The sequence below is a fragment of the Cygnus olor genome, chromosome 8, assembly GCF_009769625.2.
Source record: "Cygnus olor isolate bCygOlo1 chromosome 8, bCygOlo1.pri.v2, whole genome shotgun sequence".
NCBI classification, from domain to species: Eukaryota; Metazoa; Chordata; class Aves; order Anseriformes; family Anatidae; genus Cygnus; species Cygnus olor.
This window is the reverse complement of record NC_049176.1, coordinates 17534059-17555673: the sequence shown is the minus strand read 5'-3', so window position 1 is coordinate 17555673 and position 21615 is coordinate 17534059. Positions and strand designations below refer to the sequence as shown.

The following is a 21615-nucleotide window of genomic DNA, read 5'->3' as shown; positions in this document are numbered from 1 at the left end:
AACAAATGTTAGCAGCTTTACCTGTCTCCCTTTAAGACCTCTTTTTCCACGGAAGCCTGGAATGCCCTGAGAAAGAAAAAACCCATCATAACTAGGTTTTCTTTTCTTCATCATCTTAAAGTCAAGTAATTAAACCTTCCTTTGATTAGAAAAGATAGCCTGAGAAGTACCACCATTAAAAATAAAAAAATATGTTGAGTGAAGAAACAGCGAGAAAATGTCCTGTAACAGGGGGGCAGAAACACAAACCGCGCTTGTCTTTACTTTATCCATATCAGCAGAACCACGAAGAAAGGCCACATTGTGCCTCCATTAAAGTACATGGCCAGGCATCCTCTGTACTCAAGAGAAGAAAGAATTTGAGCACAGTGACAGAGATTAAGATTTCCATGACGATTTTTATTGCAAACATCACGTGGCAACTGACAAATATTACTTATTGATTGAAATTGCTTCAACAAAAAACACTCGTTATAGATCTCTGTGGCTCTAATCCTTTCATACCATTTAATTTCATCAATTAGACAATTTTGATGTGACCTATTCATGTAATTTCTTCCACATCAGTTTTGCTTTTAGACCAAGACTCAAATGAATGGTTACGTGCATTTTTCCCCATTCTAACATATATTACCACCCAAACATTAATGTTTCGTTGATATTTCATTAACCTACCCTTTCTCCTTCAGGTCCTGTTTGTCCTGCTACACCCGGAGGTCCAATGAAACCCTGGAAACACAAGAACAATTCAATACTTACAGGGCTGCTTCCTACCATCACTGCTTGCCCGTTAGTATTTTCTAGCTGTGGGTTCAAGATCCAGGGATTAAATCCAGGCTCATTTTAAATTACCAGTGAAATTTAACTGACTTAAATGTGACGAGGATTTATTCTCCAGCTAACAGCAAAAACAATTCCCTATTATACAGATACCAAATAAATTAACAAAGAACTGTGAGGTGAGTGTTTCAGTAAGTCAGATTGGCGGAGACTTTATTTGAATAAATGAAATCTGAAAAAGCTGCTGATATTAACCTTATTCACAAAATGCATCAGAAAAGATGTTCCTTATCTCTAATAACTTTGTCTGACCATTGTTATGTACGAGTGTCCCCATGACTTTATCTTGTCATAAGCAGAATGTTCTCCTTGAAGTGCAGTCACCATGTATTTCTCTCCCACTTTCCTCTCAGAAAGTCAAAAATAGATCTTGTATAATTAATTGCATGGACATTGAAACATGCTGTTGAAATGACAGTACAATTCACAAAAAAAATTTATAATGGATTCTGCATTAACAGATTAAAAAAGATTGGAACAGTTATTGTTAGTTACAAAAAAAAAAATCCCTGGCTTTTCTATTTCTCTAAAAAAAACCTATTTCTCTAAAAGAAACTCATTTCTTCCACGATAAGGAAGGTACTTTATTGTTTTCAATGATTTCTTAAACAGCTGAGAAGCAGACTATAGTTTTATTGCAGGGATGTTCTAAACTTAAATCTTTAAAGATACTGTACAACATGTAGCTACATACCTCCATGGTACCTCACAGTTGTATAACTCAACAGGCTACGTCATCATTTTTATTGCAATTTGCTTGTAGAAGTCATATAAAGGATTTAGTCTTAAGACCTGACAGATATTTTTCTCCAAAATTACTCTACCTCTAAACATTAGCCATTTTTAGCTTTGTGTCAACAGACAAGTACTAACTTTTCAGGAAGTAACTGGGATCACTTAATACCTTGTTGGTGGAGAGGAGAATGAGACAAAATGCAGTCAGAATTTGCGCAAAAATAAAGTGAAGAAATGTAGAAGAGATATAATCCCTGAGGGTGCAGTATGTGTTGACACTTGATCCCAACAAACGCATTTTTCCCATCACTGTAATGAAAACTGATATCAAAGACATCCCCACGCCAAAAAAACAGACTTAGTTTAAGAAGATATTACAGGTAAAGGCTTTTAGTAATTACATTTTAAAAATGGGGCAAGAACAAATCTAGTAACACAATAAGATTATTTCAATAGATGCTTGAGAACACAGCAAACTGCTCAGCAAACTCTACAACATGAGACCTGTGGAGCTGAGGACCTGAAAACAGCTAGCAAAAGACCCTTGAAACCCTTTATATGCAACCTGCGATATCAAAATTTCTGGAAACCGATGTGTACTGCCTGATGGTGAGAGTCACGCTCAAAAAATTTTTACACACAGACATGTATACATGCACATGTGCCTATTTAAAAACAAACAAACAGGCAAAACACAGAAAAAAACTACTTATTTTACCTCTAAAAGCAATCAGGAGCAAACCCTGAATCAACAGAATGTTAAAGTTTGAGCCTTCAGTCCCTGCGATGTGTGTGACTAGAACTGAACCATTCTGAAATCTAGAAGACAACCACTTCTATGTTTTTTATGTGACAAGACTGTTTCCCTTTATCAACTTCTGTATCTGTTGCAGATTGTAAATGGCAGATACGTCTCCCCTTCTTGGCAGTTTCTGTTATGGAAATAATGCTTCAGGCAGGAAATGTCCACTCCTTTACACTCCCAGATCTCACACTCCCACATTCATTACTGCTATACTTTTCTTGCCTATATGCATTCCAAGTGAGAGGAAGGGCATCAATATGAGACTGTTCTATGCCTCTCACCATGGCAAAAAAAAAAAGTTATCTTTTTATTTTGAATATGTACTAGGATCTCACTTTCAGGTTCTGTAAAGAAATAGTGGTTCACTGGGCATACAACTGCCAGGGATACATGAAACTCCCCATACCCTTTCTTAGGTACCTTATATGTGAAAATAGGCATGCATGCCAAAATGCTTAAAATCTTTACTTACTCTTGCACCTTTAGGACCTGGGTTACCTTCTGGTCCAGCTAAGCCCTATTAAAAAAGACATGAGTTGTACTTAATTTTAAATTCCAGTTCTTTCAAACAGAGCATATTTGTTTATAGTATTTGTTAACTGCAAGCTGGTAATACGTTCTTCAAAGTGATTAAAATTGAAGAGGGTGTCTGCCATCAAGCAGTGCCCTAGAACCATTCTCAGAAAGGTCTCCCATTAGTTCATGGCTGAATCTTAGACAATGACCAAAACTTCCTTTACATTAAAATTATTTCTCCTCAGAGGAAATTTTTTCCAGACTCAGTGATCTCGTATGACGGTGACATAATTTCACAGAGCTTTTCATAAGCTTTTATATTTGGACACAGTTCCATTTATTTTCAAGCTAATGCCCGAATAGTATATGTAGTCCAAATGCTCTAAACATTTTATGATTCAACACAAACACGTTACCATCCATTACTATATAAAATATTGTAATGGAATTTTTAAATATATAACCATTACAAACCTAACCCAATAAAATGCTAAAGTACTGGGCAAAATCACTCTTCAAGCAGACATAAAAACACAAAGTCAATAGTTGAATTTGGCTCACATACCTTTATATAGGGAAAACAATGAATATTTCTATTTTACGTTTTATTCGTGTTACTGGACTGAGGTATCTGTTAGCTTATATAAATACTGGTTTATTTTTTCATATAAGTGCTTGTGTTTATAGAAAGCTGGTTTCTGGTTTTGTTGGTTCTCCTCAATTATCTGAGTGGAAAAAACTCTTTCTGTTTCTCTAAAAGGCTGAAGAAATAGTTTCAGCAGTGAAGCAAATACACTGGGGCAAATCATGAGGAACTATACCACAGTAAGCATTTTCCTATTGCTTCTAAACTTGAAATTCAGTTAAAAAACACAGATCTACAAGAGGTTTATGCAGGAATATACAGTGCTTAGACATTCAATACTACAGTATCGTGATTTTTGCGCACCAGAAAGGTACAGCATTATGCATTGAGGCCATCCAAGTTTAAAAGGCCACAAGATTCAACATTACCTAAAGGCATTACCTGTGAAAGAGATTTGTTTCAAGAATAGATTATAGGATATAGATCAATACATTTATACTCTTAGTTCCAGAAGAGTTAGATATGATACTCTTGAAAAGAACAAACAAGGAAAAAAAAACTACCAAGACATTAGTAAGTTACTGCACCTGCCTGCCAGGGTAACCCACTGCCCCAGTACTGCCAGCCAGTCCTGGAATTCCCTAAATGGAAGGAAAAGAGAAAAAAAGAAAGAAAATACAGAAACAGCAAACAAGCTTAATGTCAGGTTTAGAGTTCAATTGTTTTATCATTTTTCTTTTAACACTTAGTCATATAAAACAGCTTAAGCTCACCGAAAAATTGCTTTTTGAAAAAGTTACACAGCAGCTACCCAAAACTTACTTGTCATATATAAGTAATTCCATCAGTTGCATATGCTTAAAAAGGTACTACAAGAGTAGTGTAAGACTTTGTGAAATACAAAAGCGTACTACTTCCATAATAAAAACACAGAAACAACTTATGAAAGTAGTTGAGGAGGACTCAGGAGACAGATCCTTATAGCAAAGTAACTGCACTGGTCTTAGCTATATTTGAACAAATACATTAAATGTTTCATTAAATTAGAATTCTTCTGTCCTTCCAAAGTCAAATTTCTTTGTGTTCTCCAGAATCAGGTCAATATAGCGCTGTATTAGTCATGAATGCATTCAGCTTCTCTCCACCTTCTTCCTCGTAATCAAATCCAAAAGTCAATCATGTTGCTGTTTTACCACTTAAAATCTGCACACCCTACTGTTTTCAGAAAACTGTGCTTTTCTGAAGTGGTGCCATATGCTATGGTGCCATCACCAAGACATAGGAAGCTCCACCTACTTCTGTTCAGTTCACTTTATTTTATAAAAGCCAAGTCCATAAACTGCACTGTCTCCCAGACTGACCCTTCCCCTCACTGTCATATGTCAGCGTTACTATAGCAATAGATCAGGACTTCCTCTCCGAGCCATTCACAGCTGATTTATGGTCAAACAGCAGCCATAGCAAGGAGAACTCAAAAGTGCAGAGGCAAAAAGGGGTTGCTGTATATTTTGTTTCAGTGAGCTGTCACTGAGGCAATTCTGTCACTTAATTTCAACTGCCAGTGATTCATCTTCTGACAGATGTTATGCTGCGGAAATGGGATCTGCGCTCTCCTACTTTGGCTCAAATGGAACTCAAAAAAAAGAAAGTGTGCATGAAAAAAGCTCAAAAAGCAGTAGAATCATTGTATTTACAACTTATCTTTTAAAATTCTGCTTTGGTTACTAGCTGTTCAAGGAATTCAACAATTGACAAATGCAGAGGAATGTCTGTCTTTGCTGTATAAGCTTCTAAAAACTACAGACATGGATAGGTGCTACAGATGACTAGTAACTGGTATAACTCATCACCTTCTCCAGACAGGTCTGAAAATACCAGCAGTAAGAACTACTTGCAAATTAAAACACTGTCCTCCAAAATGCTCTCTTAAAAGTGAAGTCAGTACTTTCTAAACAATAATAAAGGAAACTATTTACAGCAGTTCTGTTAATCTCACTGTTAACTCAGTCATCACAGAAAAATACCTTTGGGCCTAATAAAAATCGCCACTCATTCAGCAAAGATGGCTAAAGGTGGCTAAACATAATTTAAGTTATGGATGATGTTCATGAGTTATCATCTCCCTTCTGCTGTCTATCATCTATTATCATCACCATTTCCCTTTCAACATTGTCCAAAAGGACACTCATGTTTCCACCTATCCTGTTGTTAGGTGCCTTGTTAATGCTAACATGATGCATTCATCAGTTGGATATCTCCAAGAGGTTGCTTCTTGAACTGACATGGAAGTGCAAAAAACGCACTGTATAACCACTTCACTTTCCACATGTTAAAAGACTAAAGAAAAAAAAGGCATTAGAAGCATTACATTACAGGTTTTGAGAGAATCTGAACTGTGCCTCTAACAAGGATTTTACACCAGCCTCTGCCAAGCCAGCGCGGTAGTTGAAGAAAAACAAACTAGTCTTTTCTACTTCATCTACACCATTTTTTCACCACACTGATCTCTATGTAATCTGATTCTTGGTCAAGAACTATCAAGTGTTTCCTTAAGCAGTCAGTAATTTACTCTGATTGATTGCACTGAAGTCTTATATTGGATTATTCATTCTTCTATTCTCAAGTTCTCATCCAAAGAGTAGAGTCTACCGTGTTTTCATCACTTACCTGCTCACCCCGTGGCCCTTGCAGTCCTAGGTAACCCTTATGACCCTGCAGGTAGAGAAACAGACACGTAATAAATGTAATTAAACACAAAAGAGACTCTCTCTTCTCACTCCAATCTCTCTTTATGAAGAAAAAAAATATTCAAACTTGTTTGCCTGCAGCATTAGTGTGGTTTACATTTAGCAGCTCTCATGGAAGCCAACCTCGAGAAAAGGAGTAAAAAATCTTCACGGCAGTGTAGATGATTTCAGGATATCAGCATACTTATAGACAGTTCCAGACTTGTGCTTTTTTAAACAAAGGAGTATATAGGATGCCTTCCCCTGTGACTGCTGAAACTGCAGAACTGGATTTGGTCCAGTTTATTACTCTGCTCCCAATCCTTGTCATAATGCCCTCTCTGCATACACCAGAAACGTGGACAGCTATATGGAGTCAACCCACACTGTTCTAGGACACCTTAAGGAAGACAGACCTTTCAGGACACAATACTTTTTAAAAATTAACCTGTAACAAATTCCAGCCCTTATTATACTATGGAGTTCATATCAGTGGAGAGAATAGCCTGTTCCTCATCTCAGAAATCTTTCCTCTAGTGCTGGAATCATGAAACAGTCCAACTTTACTCTCTGTACTTCAACAATTTCAACCATATTTTAGGTATTAAAGATTAAAAAAAAAGAATTAAAAATACACCTGGAACCTGCTATCAGCCTCAGTACACTTGAAAAGGAAACCTTCTTAGATGTCTTTACACTGTCCCAAAAATATCCAAACAAGCTGACCAAAAAAAGAGACTGTAACAGTTGCACGATTGATGCAGAGGCCAAGCGTCTGGTCTCCACATCCCTTGCAGAGGTACCGGGAATACACAAGCTTCTTTCAAGCTGCAGCTTTGGGATAAGACCAAAACAATCCTCATTCCATACAGAAATCTATCACAAAATTGGCTTCAAACACATTGACTGAGGAGCGGGAGTGCCTTGGCTGATGTGGAACATCTGGCTGCCTTGGGGTACGGCGTTGCTTATTAATAGAGATTGGGGGTAACATGACAGACCCATTGTAATAAGGAATCCTGAAACAATTTCAGTAAGCTAGGTATCCCCCCATTTTGGATAAGTTTCTGCAGGACAAAAAGAGTACTGCCGCATGGAATTAATTATCATATACAAAATTAAAGGACAGAATGACTTGACTTGGTGATAATTTTAGGTAACGGAAGATAATGACATCTGCTAGGCAGTTTTACTATTATAGGATTGCTTGAGGAATCTTGGTCCAAAAGAGATGTACTCATTAAGCAGCCCAAAGGCCTCATTTTCTCAAAACCCAACACAGCAGGTGTGTCCTTTCATTTTGCTAATCACACACAGGACACTGCCATTTTGCAAAATTATAATCTATTCTGGTTTCAATCCTCTCCCATAACATAAGTCTAACAAACTTATACATGTTATCTTGTATCTAAGAAAACAGCTCTGCATTGCTGTGGTGGAAAAAAAAAACTGTAAGAGATATACAGGGTAAAACAATTAATCCGATCTTGGATAAACCAGTTAATGCAAAATATTCTAATTTACTATATTAATGCATGCTTAAAGAAAAAAAAATGATTAAATTGCTAAAGCAGAATTAAAGATGCCTGCATAACCCAGTAACATATCTTCAGATTTCAAACTGTGCTTCAAAAGCCACTACATTTGTTATGGTTCCAGTCCTCTCTGTTTCACGAGTTTTGCACATTTTAGAAGTTTGCACTCTCTCTATGATTAAATGATCAACTAAAATAGGTGTTGCTAGAAGAAATCTCTCAGTAGTTTATTATTTCTGTGCAAGGGAAAAAGGAAAGCAAGTGCTGTTATACACGCAAAGACTAAAAGAGAAGTTTGTCACAATTTAAAGTGGGTCAGTTTATCTGAGTGACAGCTGCATGGACAATCTCAAAAGGCAGCACACAAGGAACTGTGAGATATAGAAGGCCTAATTGCCACATGTATGTTTCTACATAACACCATCTTACTTCTGCCACAGGAAAACTGCTATTATGAACTTCAATTTTAGAGCAGTATGTCTGTTCTCTTATTCAGACTTAACACAGTCCGAATTTATTTTCAACTCGATGCTGGTTGGGAACAAAGCTAAACAACACTAAAGCGAGTATTTAAAAATTCTGGATTGTTCATTAGTCGAGGTTCATATTCTTAAGCATACCCACAAAAACAAGTCCCAGTTTGCTCTGACCTAAGATGAAAATGAACAGAAGGAATACAAGTTCATATGTATTGGTTCGGAAAATGAAATACCTCCCAAATCCTAATGCAGATCAACACTTTGATTTAAAAGATCAGTGTGGAAGTGAAAGGTTTGAAGCTTTGAACTACAGCAACACAGACTTCAAGCACATAACTAGAACACCGCAAGCTGCAAGAATATTTCGGTCTACATTACAGAATGATCCTTACCACTAGCTAATGGCAATCAGAGAAGCCTTCACAGAGAGTTTAAGTGTCTGTCTACCATATGGCCAGTGCAGCAGGACCCAGGCTGAATGAATTCTGTATACACGAGTACTGTCCTTTCTGACAAATCTATTCCCCAGTACCCTGTCAGAGGCAACTACTCATCTGTCTGTAGAGGTCAAGTAGGCCCTTTTTGGGAGGAGGAAAGAACAAGGGGGCTTCTACCCTGGTGAAGTCTCTGCACTGCTGTAACGAAAGTTTTGTAAGTGCTGATTTTAAAGTGGCACTGTCAAAGATAGCTCCAGATAAAAGATTTGTGCAACTGCTCTAGAAACAGCATTCTCCTCAACCTAATTATTAATTTCCAGCCATCATTTCTCTGTTTCAAAAGATGCCTGAAAATACAGCCTTTAAACACTTCATAAACATGCAATTTTCTATTCTTACGCTAGAACAAATTTGGAACACTATCCAGGGCAAAAAAAAAAACTACCATGAACCAAGCAAAGCTTGGCTTTTTATAGTGCGTGTTACAGTCAAAAGAAATGTCATATTTTATATGTAGCCACAAGGATACATACTCCAACACATGGTGTGTAATGAAAAAGGTCCATCAAAATAATCTGTTTCCAGAGTCCTGATTATTAACATACTTTTGTTTTACTATCTTACAAAAATAAAAAAAAAACAACTAACCCCTCCGTGTATTCAGCTTTATAAAAAGAGACGCATCATTTTATAGTTATAATACAAAACAGTAGTTGTACTGCACTGAGAATTTTTTTCTTCTCTTTTTTTTTTTGTAAAAAGAATCTTTCCAAGAACCTTTCCTAATATGATTTGCTAAATTCAGACATTCAGGAGAAAAAAATAAAATCACATGGCTTCTCAGAAGTCATTCAGATAAAAAAATAAAATAAAATAAAATAAAATATGGATGTTGGCCTCAAATTTCCAAAACACGTTTTTGTATAAGCAGTGAGTAACAAGAGAAAGTCCAGAAGCAGGGAAATTCTGATGAGAAAACTTGAACACAATTTCAGCCACAGCTACTGATGGCCTAGAGCAGGTGTGCTAATGCCCAGCGGAGGGCAGCAGGCATTGCAGCGTACCCAAACCTCAGCTCTCCAATGCCACCAACCACCATTATGGTTAATGCAGAATTGATGTTGAATTTGCTGAAGAAAAACTTCAGACTTATAAGTCGTTCAGGAAAACAATGACAAAAATCAACGAAAAAATGTAACTGCCATGAAACTAGTATAGATTTGTATTACACTATTAAAAGAATATCTGTAAGAACTTCAGGCTTATTTGCTATCAAATATCTCATGGTTTAGAAACTGTTGAGTTAACACAAGCCATCCACCAAATATCAAAGAGTATTTGTGACACCATTAATTCATATATAAGATTTGCTTATCTTCCTTTTTAAGTGGAAGAGAAAGAATATTAGAAATATGTTATTTATTCTGTACTATGGCAATTACCCAGTAGTACTGGGCTACAAAACAAAAATTGAAGTACTTGTTTTTTTTCCTGCAGTTTATTCTTGTATCTGGTTTATTTCACAGCTATTTGTGCTTACATTCCTTTGTAAATAATTTCCAAGATCACAATAAGCTAACAGCAAAAGGACTAGTCTGACAGTGCATTTACCAATTTATATATATTGAAAAGTGATAATGATCAATTATTTAAAACAACGAATTGTGAGCTTGTCATTAAAAAAAGCAAGCATGAAATGCTTTTTAATGTTTACAGGTGTAGTGTGTTCAAAATCTGGTGTTCTTGCAATGTAGGTCAGGCAGAAGTTAACTTAAAAGTGGTTCTAATTAGTGTCTGATGTGTACAACATGGAAATAGAGAGTAAAGTTTCCAGTGATCAAGTGATCACAATTCTCCACTGAGTCTCTAAGCCTCAGATAAGGAGTGAATTCTTGTGGCAGGAAGAAAGCCTGATGGCCATGAGATTTTCATTTCCTTGCCCCCAAACGTCAGTCTTATAATCCAGAACAAGTGACAGCTGCTTCCCATCTAAAAACCTTTAAAACAAAAACTACTTTGTTTTCTAAGTAAAAGCATAAACCTGATGAAATGAGAAAGCACAATATGTGGGGAATCTCAAGGTGGCCCAAGTTCAGTGAGTAACAAAAGCTATCGACATGTAGGTTAGCTCCCAACAGAACGGTTGCGTTGCAAATTCTTGTTACAGCTATACATTTTCCCAGTTCACAGAACTGTGGACCACATGTGTTTGGCAAACACAAGTTTCCACACTCACGCTACTCATGATGCTAATCAATGATAGTTTCCTTTTCTGGTCACATTTTTACTGTTTTGGTGAATTCTAGAAATGAACGATTATTTATATATAGTTTAAAAAATTGTCTTACACCAAGATCAAGACAACATAGAACAAAGATGTTTTAAAATGTAACACTGAATGAGTTTTGTAGCAATACCGTTTTTTCTTTAAGTCAATAACAGGCAAGCCTTCAATCATTATTCCTTCTTCATATATCAAAGGAAGACCACGAATTCCAGGGCCTATATTTCTAACAGTTCATTCAATTCTTTTGAGGAACACTTTACAACTGCTTTTAGTGCTACTACTGCAAAATTTTACTGTGGTATCTCTTCTCCATCTTTTTTATTACAATTGCAAAACAAAATTGTCTTCTTAAAAGACAGCATTTAACACTACTTTCCCTCCAACCTTCTTGATGATTTTTTCTACTGTGCCATTTTATTAACAATACTGACAATCCGGAGCAGCCTACTGGACATGTCAGATAATCTTTCCACAAACTATACCCACTCCCTCACTCTACTCTGCTCATTTTCTTCAGGTTGTTTCATTCCCTCTATTAACATCCTTCAATTTCCCTCCCCAGATCTCCTTGTTTGTCTTGTGCTTTCTTGTATATGTGGGCCTGCCATAGTTTTGATGTATTTCTTAAATGCAGTGTGTAGCACCTGACGTTTCTCATACTGAAAAACATCGCCATTATATAGGACCCAAAATTGGAACTTATTTCACCTGGCTTCTATTTTTAGCAGTTCTGGCACACATTTGGAGATGTAGTAAATAACGCAGCACTGAAACACTGAGCACCAGAATTACTACTCAATGAAAGAGCACAAGATCCCAAAGAACTTTTTCGAAACTATGAAGTACACAATAAACAAAATTAAGAGACTTACTGAAAATTGAACACAATCAATTTTTAAATGGCTGTATCTTGCAGGCAACACCCACACTCCCATTCTGTTCAAGAAGGGGCATGCCATGCCTGCCATAATCTGTTTGTTTAGTTTTTACAGAAAGTTTTGCGCTGATGGCCCTGGAACCTCATACATTTAACAGTACCAACAGCAGGCATAAAGCTCGTTCACTTTCTGTTCCCTTAACCACAAGATATACTTCTGATGGCTGCACATTTGAGGCAGGGAAGCCTGTGTGAAAAAGGAAATAGGAACTTACCTTCTGGCCTTTGATCCCAGGTGGGCCTTGAAAGCCTATTGGGCCTGGATCACCCTGTACAAGAAGAATATCCAGAATCACTGTTTCACTGGAACATGATCTAGGGCTATCAATATGTAGGACTTCATATCTTTGCACTCTTGGACATTTGGTGTGAAGAAGTAAATATTTTATTAGGCACAGATTTTTTTGCTTAGAGGAAAAAAATTGAATAGGCTACACTTCCCCAGATGCTACCACCTGGTACTTAGGCTGATGAAATTTGACTTGGGTGAAAAGTTGAGAACCCAAAAGAAAGAGAACTAGAAAAATGCCTATCCATCTGATATTTTTGGATTATGGAGGCATTTTACATACAACTAGGTGTAGCTAATACTTATACATGGGTGAGCTTTAAACTGTTCAACAATATTTCTGTGATAGGTTGGGCTCCTGCCAAAGAATAAACTTTGAGTTTCAAGTGGCCGTATATAGCTCATAACACTGGTTAGATTGCCAAAAGTACAAGCTCGCTAGCTTAAAATAATGTTGTTATTTCTACAAAAGCAGCAGTTAAGTTTCTTATCAGTGCATCAATAGAAACTTCTCTGAATTTTGCTCAGCATTTCTTTAACATTGAAAATATGTATTTGTGAATGTTAGGATTCAACAAAATTTACACATTAACAAAGAAATATTATTTTACATTCACATCAGCAGCTAGTAGACAACAGTTATTTGTTAATGCTTATTTCATTATAGATAGTATAAGTCCTGGACTCCTACCTGTTTTATACTTAGCACAAACACTCCGCAACTGAACTAACAGCAAATGCTCCTAATAAAGTTTTTCACAAATACAGGTCACTCTAAGAACTAGCCTAACACATTAAAATGTAAATATGCCATTAGATTTTTAGCATTATCATTGGTTTTAAAGTTTCATATGTAATCAGATGATTCGCAATCTAAAAATGAATAAGCCACAAGCTTTCAAACATAACATTTCCATGAAGAATCATTCTAAATACCTATACTCAAGACTTCCACAAAAGAATGCGACAGATAGAACTTTTTTTTTTTATAATTAAGAAGGTGTTACCTTCTCCCCACGTTTTGCAGGTCCTGGGGAGGATCCTGGGTCTCCTTTAGGGCCCTATCGCAGAGAAATTAAGCTCATTAATATCACCAGGCAACAGAGTTTTAAATTATGTATGTGGAAACAAACGTTTTCACTGTTTCAGCAAGAGAAGTGGGAATGTATATATAAACTGTATTTACTATTACTGAAAAAGTTTTGGAAAAAAATCTGAAAAGAATGATGACAAATTATGGTAATTCACACTGAAAGGAGATTTATGTTTTTGAAATTTCATGTCACAACAACATTTAATAAAAAGCTTTTATTTGTAACTTGTCTAGCAATATAGATGTCAGTGTGTCTGTATTCACAATTATAACTGAATATATGACCTGTTATTTGTTTTGCCTCTAAAGCCTTATTTATCAAACAGTAAATGGATACCAGTAGAGCACGCTGTTATTTCAATTTCTGTGAAACTATATTTTAAAATCCTTTAATCCAGAGTAGGCCTGTTTAAAGCTGTTCATTTACTTCAAATGCTTATCTTTACTTAACTGTGTCAGTGTTCTTCTCCGAGTTAAAGGCTGCTTTAAAGGACCACGTGCTTTCAGCAACCACTTTTATTCTCACAGGTATTCCCATTAGCCTGTCCATAAGATTAATATACTTCTGCACTAACCCTTTAAAAAGGCACATGAGAAGCAGTCCTGCTAAGCAAGATTACAGTAGTCACCCCAACTAAAATGCTTTCCCTCAGGACCCACCACTTCAGGATGCCACGTATTCCCCAGTACAATGCAAGATAACCACTCCATATTATTGCGCTGATTTAAATGTGTCTGGGTCTTCCTCATGCTCACCACCTACCCTACCCAGTGAAGACATCCTGGAAGGACAGAGCTGTCACCATGCCTGAAAGCCTCTGTTCATTTACAAATTATTTCCTAGCTGATTATACAGTTCATCATTCCTGGGCAGAAATTACTGCCTGCATCTAAAACTAGGCCACAGATCAGGGAAGAACTCTGCCCCACTGACCTCTGCTATTCCAAACCCTTTGTGCCAGACCCTGCCACCAGGCCCCGCAGGAGGGCCTGGCACCTGGCCCTGCAGAGCTCTCAGCTACAGGCACCTCTGCCAACGCCACAGACACTGCACCAAAGATACTGGTGTATCTTCACAGTTACTCCTCTAAATGGCACAGAATGTGTATCATCTGCTTGGGCTCCTTGGTCAAGCTTTACAGGGAAGTCACTGAGACCTTTTGTTTCCTTTGAAAGAAACAGTTTAGGCCATCCTGGGGACAAGGTACAACAAGACCTGCCACCCATGGCTGGAGATCTCTAGCTACCCAACACTCCTCTCATACGGATGTACAAAACGAGCAGTGTGAGGCTTCCTGACAGTCTGCCAGTTAAGACCTGTAAAATAGTTAAAAATTTACATATTTGAATTTCATATATAAATTTTATGCACATGAAATGCTACTGGGCCTGATACTCCTCTTGCTTACATTACTGCAGATCAAGAATTATCTCACCACAGTTAGGATTTGTATGTGTGAAGCCACTGGAGAAACTAAGCTTGTTCAATACTAAAAATAAAGTCTAGAAATATAGGCAAAATGAATCTTTACTGTCAATTTGTCAGGTCACATAGAACACAATTCTTCAGCATGGTAAGAGTTTTTTAAGTATATACCAGCAGCTGGCTTACATTTTGGAAGGTAGATTATAATATTCCTTGAAAAAATCCAGTCTTCTGCTTCTATTTTCCAGTGCAGGAAAGCTTATTAAACTAAGAGTGGAAATATAAACTAGCAAAGAGCTGGACACATACACACAAATCAAAAAAAAAAGAAAAAGAAAAGAAAAAACCCACCACCACCAAAAAGAAAAATCATACACAAAAAAAAAAAAAAAACAAAGTCAACACAAACATGCCAGCTCCCCCCAAAAAAACAACAAAAAAATAACACAAGCCTTCTGACAACTTAACTCACAGCCTTTCCTTTCCCCTATAGACATAATTCCTCATTACTTTTAATCTAAAAAGCAAACCAGCCATTGTTATGCATCATTTTCAAATTTGGATGAACACATGACCAGGTCAAGATGCGAGGATAAATAAAGCAGCTCATTATTTAATCTATGTAACATTAGAGTGTAGTTAGAACAGTGCCAAAATCCACAAACTTGATTTTCTTGACCTAACCCTTTTTCCTGTGAGCCAGAAACATAGTAAAGCTTCTTAAGTACTTTTAAATGACTTTAACGCCCTCAATCAACTGTTTATCAGAAATTAAATGCTGAGGACACTTAGCTATCGGTAAGAACTGCTAAGCATATGTTCAGGGTAGAATCTGGCTCTCCATCTGAAAGGATCAGTAGAAACACTGAGAAGGATATTAGCTAACGTTGTTCCATGCTTCAAACAACTGCATAAGGAATGTTTCAACATAGAAGGGAAAATGCATGCATCTCATAGGTAAAATAGAATTCTGCATGGAAAAATACAATTTCTGCCAGAAAATTATTGCAACTCATCTGTAATGTGTTAAGATCAAACAGAAGTGTTTCATTTCAACTTCCATAATCAGTGTAGGTCAACTGGATCTTCATAGTTGAATTCTTGGTGAGCACCCGGTTAGTTTCTTTTCAAATAAAAGTGTTTCAGAAGGTACTTGTACTGAAAGGGTAATTTATAGTCCAACAGACTAGGAAGAGCGCTAACCACCTAGTGAAATGTGTGTGTATACATACCTATATATCTGTGTCTGTGTGTGTGTATAGATATGTGCATATCCACACAATTGCTTCTGGTTTTAAATTCATGGAGATGGCTACATGACTGATCAGGATTATAACTCAGTGGAGTGGGAAAATCCATTATCAAAGAAAACCTAGGAGTAATTGGTTATAATTATTTTCCTAACAATATACTCTATTATACAGCAAGCATAAATATTGTGACAATTAACTATGAATCTAACTGTTCCTATAAAACTAGACAGTAACAAAAGAACATAACAAATAGAGTTGCTTCGTTTTACAGTGTTTAACACTGAAAGCTTTATTTAATTTCTTTTTATGTCCTCAAGTAGTTTCTAACACCTGTCATGACAGGTCAGATTCCTGCCACAAGGAATCGCACTAAAACAAATCATGGTTGCTGTTCTTTTTTCCTAACTTATCTATCAAATCATTCAAACTAAATATGAGTTGAAGGCATTCTGCAATTGCACAGATCTGTCAAGACTGTTTAAAGGGCCTTATGTTACACAGGTTTGAAGGGTTTTTATTTGAGCTTCCAGGTCTTGTATTTTTTCTTCGGTTTTAAATATCACATTCACACATCTAGAGAAAATTACTATATTAATCAAGTGATAATGTTTGAAATAGCAGAGTATTTAAATATGAAAGATTGGGTACTGACAAAAAAGAGGAATTTACAGAGAATGACTCAGTCTTTTTTTCCCCCCCCTTGTTCTTTTCTATCAAGACAAAAAGATTACAGCAATTAAACGTTTACTCTCCATAAATTCCAGCTTATTGAAGAGGCTGAGCTAATTTACAGGAACTCTTTTGGGAAGCACAGACTACTTGCACGGGTAACAGTTTCCAAGCCACCATTCTGCACATAGTTTTTTATTCCCTGAATAAACTGCCATTTTGTTTTGATTTGATTGATTATATTTAATTAAAAATTGTTTACAGTAACAGTCTCCATCTGTAAACCAAAGAAGGCCAATTACTTCAATTAAAGGAACCAGTGCTATGACTTCCAAAAAGTCATTAAGAAGCTCACGTATTCACATGACAACATAGATAAATTAACTCACCTTTGGACCTGGTAGTCCTGGCAAACCTGGATTACCATGTGGTCCTGGAATACCCTATAAAAACAAACAAAAAAGAGAGTGGAATTACTCAGCACATCACTGAACAACTGTGAAAAGTTTCATGAATCATTTTACTGTATAATTGTTGCTTTTAGAAGCACTGTTCGGGACTTTCAAAGGATTCTCAAGAAACGTGCACATCTTCCTAAAAATTAAGTACTTCCCCCTTCTTTTAAATCTCTCATTTTTATTTTTTTTTTAAATCATCTTCCCAAATCTTAACAGGTATTTGGCACGCAGTCACTGCAAAGTTGCTCTGCAACTGCAATGCAACTGCAAAACTTGGAAGCATTGGATTAAAGCAGAAAGATCACATTCAGAGGCACCCAGTTATAAACTGCAAAAGGAAGGAATTGTAGTAGTTCTCACTGATTTAAGGGACGACTCAAACAGGAGTATTCCATCTCCTCTAAATAAATCATCACAGATAGAAACCTGTCTGATTCTCCCACAACCAATGTAGAAAATGGGTTTGTTGCCAAAATAATTTAACTAAAACCATTCCAGGAACAGAATGGCTAACCGGGACTATCTATATCCAGTTAAAACACCATCCAGGACAAGCGTCCATTCCTGCAATACACTGAGTAATCCTCAGTCCATGACAAACTGTGCATTAGGGAAAATATTTTTGCAATGGCTGTCAGCAGCTATTTATCCAATAACTGGAGGACCAAACTGGTGAAAATCTATCTCTGGTAAGTCAGCAGCGAAACTTTCACTGAATTTACTAAGGCCAAAATTCAGCCAAACAATTCATCCAAATAACAAAATAATAAGAATCTGTTTCATCTCTCTCATATTCTCAGTATTCTTAAAGGAGATAAATTCAGCCTCTATTTTTTTCTTCACATGACTCTGAATTTAGCAATTATACCTTGCAGTAACACTGAAAGCTCTCTCTCTTAAGCGCTCTGTCTTACTAATGACAATGTTGACAAAACTCCATAGAAATACTAATCTCTCGAACAGCATGTGGGATTAGTTTGACTGCTGGCAACATTGGAGGCGCTCTCAGGGATTTAGGAGAAGGGAAACAAATAGAAAGTGCCAATGGAGCTCCAGTGCTGAAGTGGCTTCTAGCTTTTGCTGCTTGCAAGAGTCACTTGCAAGTTGGAGCATAACTGAAGATGTGTTGCACCACAGAGGTGCAAAGGTATCCTGGTGGAATGGGAGGCATTAGGGGAAGTTGATCTCATTGTTGATTAATTCTGAAGTCACTGAAAGTTCACGCTTGAGAAACTTGGAACAAGCCAAAAAAACAAATATACACAAAACCAAACCCTTCAGTGGACTTCTCTACCACAGAAACACAAAAATCAAAATCTGTTTTTAATGGTAATCTCTGACCATTAATCAGACATTGGTACTGTGCCCAAACTGTTCAACCCTTGTGAACTTGTCAAAATCAGGCTTGGGCATGCACCCAAGAGACCTTGCAGAAGGCCCAGGCAATGCAGCTCTGCACTCTGCTGCTTTCCTTTGACACCTCAAGTCACATTTTCAGATCTCAAATGGCAGCTCAGGCGATGGAAGACAAAGTCACAGGGCAGATTTGTACATGTGGAGATGAGCTTTGCATCAACAGGGTTTTACATGCTTTTTGGCTCAAACTACTCTGACATACCATGTCTTTTCACTACCTGTACTTGCTTGAATTTATCAGCATTAGGCAAAGTAAAGAGCACTAACATTTCCAAAAAAAATTATTTCATTGCTCAAATACTTTTCTAGGCTTTCTTGGCCCATATAAATATGTATTTTAAACTCTGTGGCAGAATTGCTGGTAAATAATAATCACCTTGGCCATTTCTTTACTTCTCCAGGTACCCTACCATAAATGATGTCTCCTTACATCAGGAAGGATGCCCTACTCAATAATTAATCCAGAAAACTCACACAGTAGAGCACTATACTCATAAGTCCTTTACACCTATAAAGAGGATCTGCAGCAATACGAACAGAGCAAGAGAGAGATCTCACCAACAGGCATGGCTTTAGACACATGGACAACCTCCAAAACAAAGGCAACTTCCACTTGTGAGGGTTGACTTGGGTACGTTGGATCCTGCCTCTGAGGCAGGAATGGCCTCAGAGGCAATATTGTTTGGCAATATAAAAATCTGAGATGTAGGTACTGTCAGCTCTTATGTAGCAGGATAATTTGAGAAAAGAACCCAAGAAATTAAGTCAAAAAGGTATGTATTTGAAGAAATTGTTTTCATTTTATACTTTCAAACGTGTCTTATCCACTCTCTTACCTCCAGCTGCTCTAAAGCACCAGGTCATTCTGCCCCCTTGACCAGTGTACTTTCCTACCCAACCACACCAAGTTTTGAAAGGACATTCAACACTATGTGTGACAACTTGTTTAAATGTGCCTCAAAGGCTGACTCAACGCTACTCCCACACACCTGCTGAGATTTTCATATAAATTGCTCCCTTACTTCCCACTTGCCATTCAGCTAGCCTAAAGCGCTACAGCCATAACCACTTACATCCCCAAATACCATGACCCTAAATCTTCTACATAACAATTACCTATCACCCCTTTTATCAAGCTATTGTAACACACAAGTCCAAAACAGATCATTAGGAATTATTTTTTCTGTCTTGCAGTGGTTAATTTTGTATCAACCGCCTGCTCCTCTGTGGCAGTGATATGCATTGCTCACTCCCTCTCATTCCAAAAAACAAATGAATGTGATCTTAGACTGCAAAGCAGCAAATGGGAGCAACATGGAAAAACAAAAAGTTAGTATTGCAAGCAACAAAAGCTAGGCGCAGATGTAACAGTGCCCCGTGTACACACCCATACACAGAATTAACTATGCTGAAGGGTCACAGCAGAAGAAAAAGTTGATTAATTTGCCTTATTCTAACCTATCTACCAAACGTTAAGAATTACATACTTTCATAATCAACAGGTATATGAATAAGGTTGAAAATAAAACAAAAAGATGCAAACTCCAACTCCAGTTTAATTATTGTTGACCTGTGCAGACCCACACAAGAACACGCTTTTACTCACCCGAGGACCCCTCTTTCCTGATGGACCAGGTAAGCCTGGAGGACCTGGAGGACCCTGGTGACAGAAAATCAAAACAATTAAGGCTAAAATTCAGCACAAGGACAGTACCACAAGTCTGAATCAGACCGGTTCTTCTTGCTGATGACTTTTTGCTAGTAAAAGCCTTCTCTACTTAAAAACTGATTCCCAAACTGCAAGCACGTGTGTTTTTAGTCTTGCTCAATATCAGATTATGTTTAAAAATTATTTTATGCCTGAGGAATTGGAGACAATCTAGATTAATACAAATACACTTAAGCAAAATTTACAAAGGAAGGAGAACTGATCTCAAGAGTTAGAAACATGTTTAGTGTATTTCAAAACAAAGAACAAAGGATAATTAAGCCTTTTTAATAAACACACTGGCATGCCAAACATTTTAAAAAGTCAGATAAGTAATCATGAAAAATGAGATACCACTGCACAGAAAAGACAGACATAAAAAAAGAAACAAACAGACAAATGATTGTTCAGGTTCCCCAATTACAAGCTTGGGATAAGGATAACTGGCAACATGTTCATCCTTAGTTTCACTTGTATATAAATAATTTGCTCATATATAATATAAATCACCCAGGCTTCCTCATGCTTCTGTGTTCTGCAGATTCTGCATCCTCTCACCTGAAAGCCTAGGCGAAACACTTTGAATATCATCCTGCCCACCCCCAAGCAACACTGCTGAAAGCTGGCAGGCATACCAGAGAAAATCAAAAGGGCAAGTATGGTGACTGAAATGAAATGGCCAACTTGCAGGCTTTCAAAAGAAAAGCCAGCATGTTTTTCATAAAATAAATATGTATATATTTATAAAATAATACCTTTGAGGTTTTAGTAACAACAAATAAATTACTTTATTAAGGCAAAACTGTATTTTTTATAAACCTAATTTTTTAGGGAAGTGACATTTCTTTTACCTTGGAAAGAACATCACTGGCAGAGAAGAGAGTGCTGATTACAGGCTTTAGGAAATATCAAGCCAATTACCTTCATTTAGCCAAAATATGGACTACTTTGCACAGTTCTGGAAAAAAAAATCTTATTCTGAGGAAGAACAACAACAAAAAAGATTTTCCTCTCCAATTAATCATAGTAATCTTCAGAGACTTTTTTTTTTTTTTTTTAACTGGACAAAATTCAAGTGATACAATCTTCCACATTAGAGGACAGAGCTTCAGTGTTCTGGACTCAGTAAGATCCCACTGCATTTACTCACAAAAAATCTGCTAGAGCCACACTGATATCTCCAGATAGTTATAGCCCTATTAATTAAATGGTCTAAGAAAACAGGGGAGAATTTTAAATTGGAAAAATAAAGTCTTGCATTAATAAGTGTCTAGCTGAATCCTGGAACCTCGCTGACTGCCCCAAAACCATCAGAATTGGGAAACATCTGGTTTTGGAGTTAGTCCCCGCAACAAATGTGGATTCTTCTGTAAACAAATTATAGGCTTTTTTTTTCCCCCCTCCCCAGGCTGGCAATTAT

The 21615-nt window shown here is 37.0% G+C and overlaps 1 protein-coding gene across 2 annotated transcripts in view; it reads right to left on the bottom strand.

Moving 5' to 3' along the window:
• Nucleotides 1-21615, bottom strand: part of COL24A1 (collagen type XXIV alpha 1 chain) — a 134221-nt gene that overhangs the window by 93767 nt on the left and 18839 nt on the right. For both annotated transcript variants that reach the window (XM_040565499.1, XM_040565500.1), the window contains exons 4-12: nucleotides 20094-20147; nucleotides 17003-17056; nucleotides 13180-13233; nucleotides 12099-12152; nucleotides 6150-6194; nucleotides 4070-4123; nucleotides 2853-2897; nucleotides 676-729; nucleotides 22-66 (exon numbers count right to left, since the gene is read on the bottom strand). In XM_040565499.1, coding sequence (XP_040421433.1) covers nucleotides 22-66; nucleotides 676-729; nucleotides 2853-2897; nucleotides 4070-4123; nucleotides 6150-6194; nucleotides 12099-12152; nucleotides 13180-13233; nucleotides 17003-17056; nucleotides 20094-20147 — 459 coding nt within the window. The remainder of the gene's footprint in view (nucleotides 1-21; nucleotides 67-675; nucleotides 730-2852; nucleotides 2898-4069; nucleotides 4124-6149; nucleotides 6195-12098; nucleotides 12153-13179; nucleotides 13234-17002; nucleotides 17057-20093; nucleotides 20148-21615) is intronic.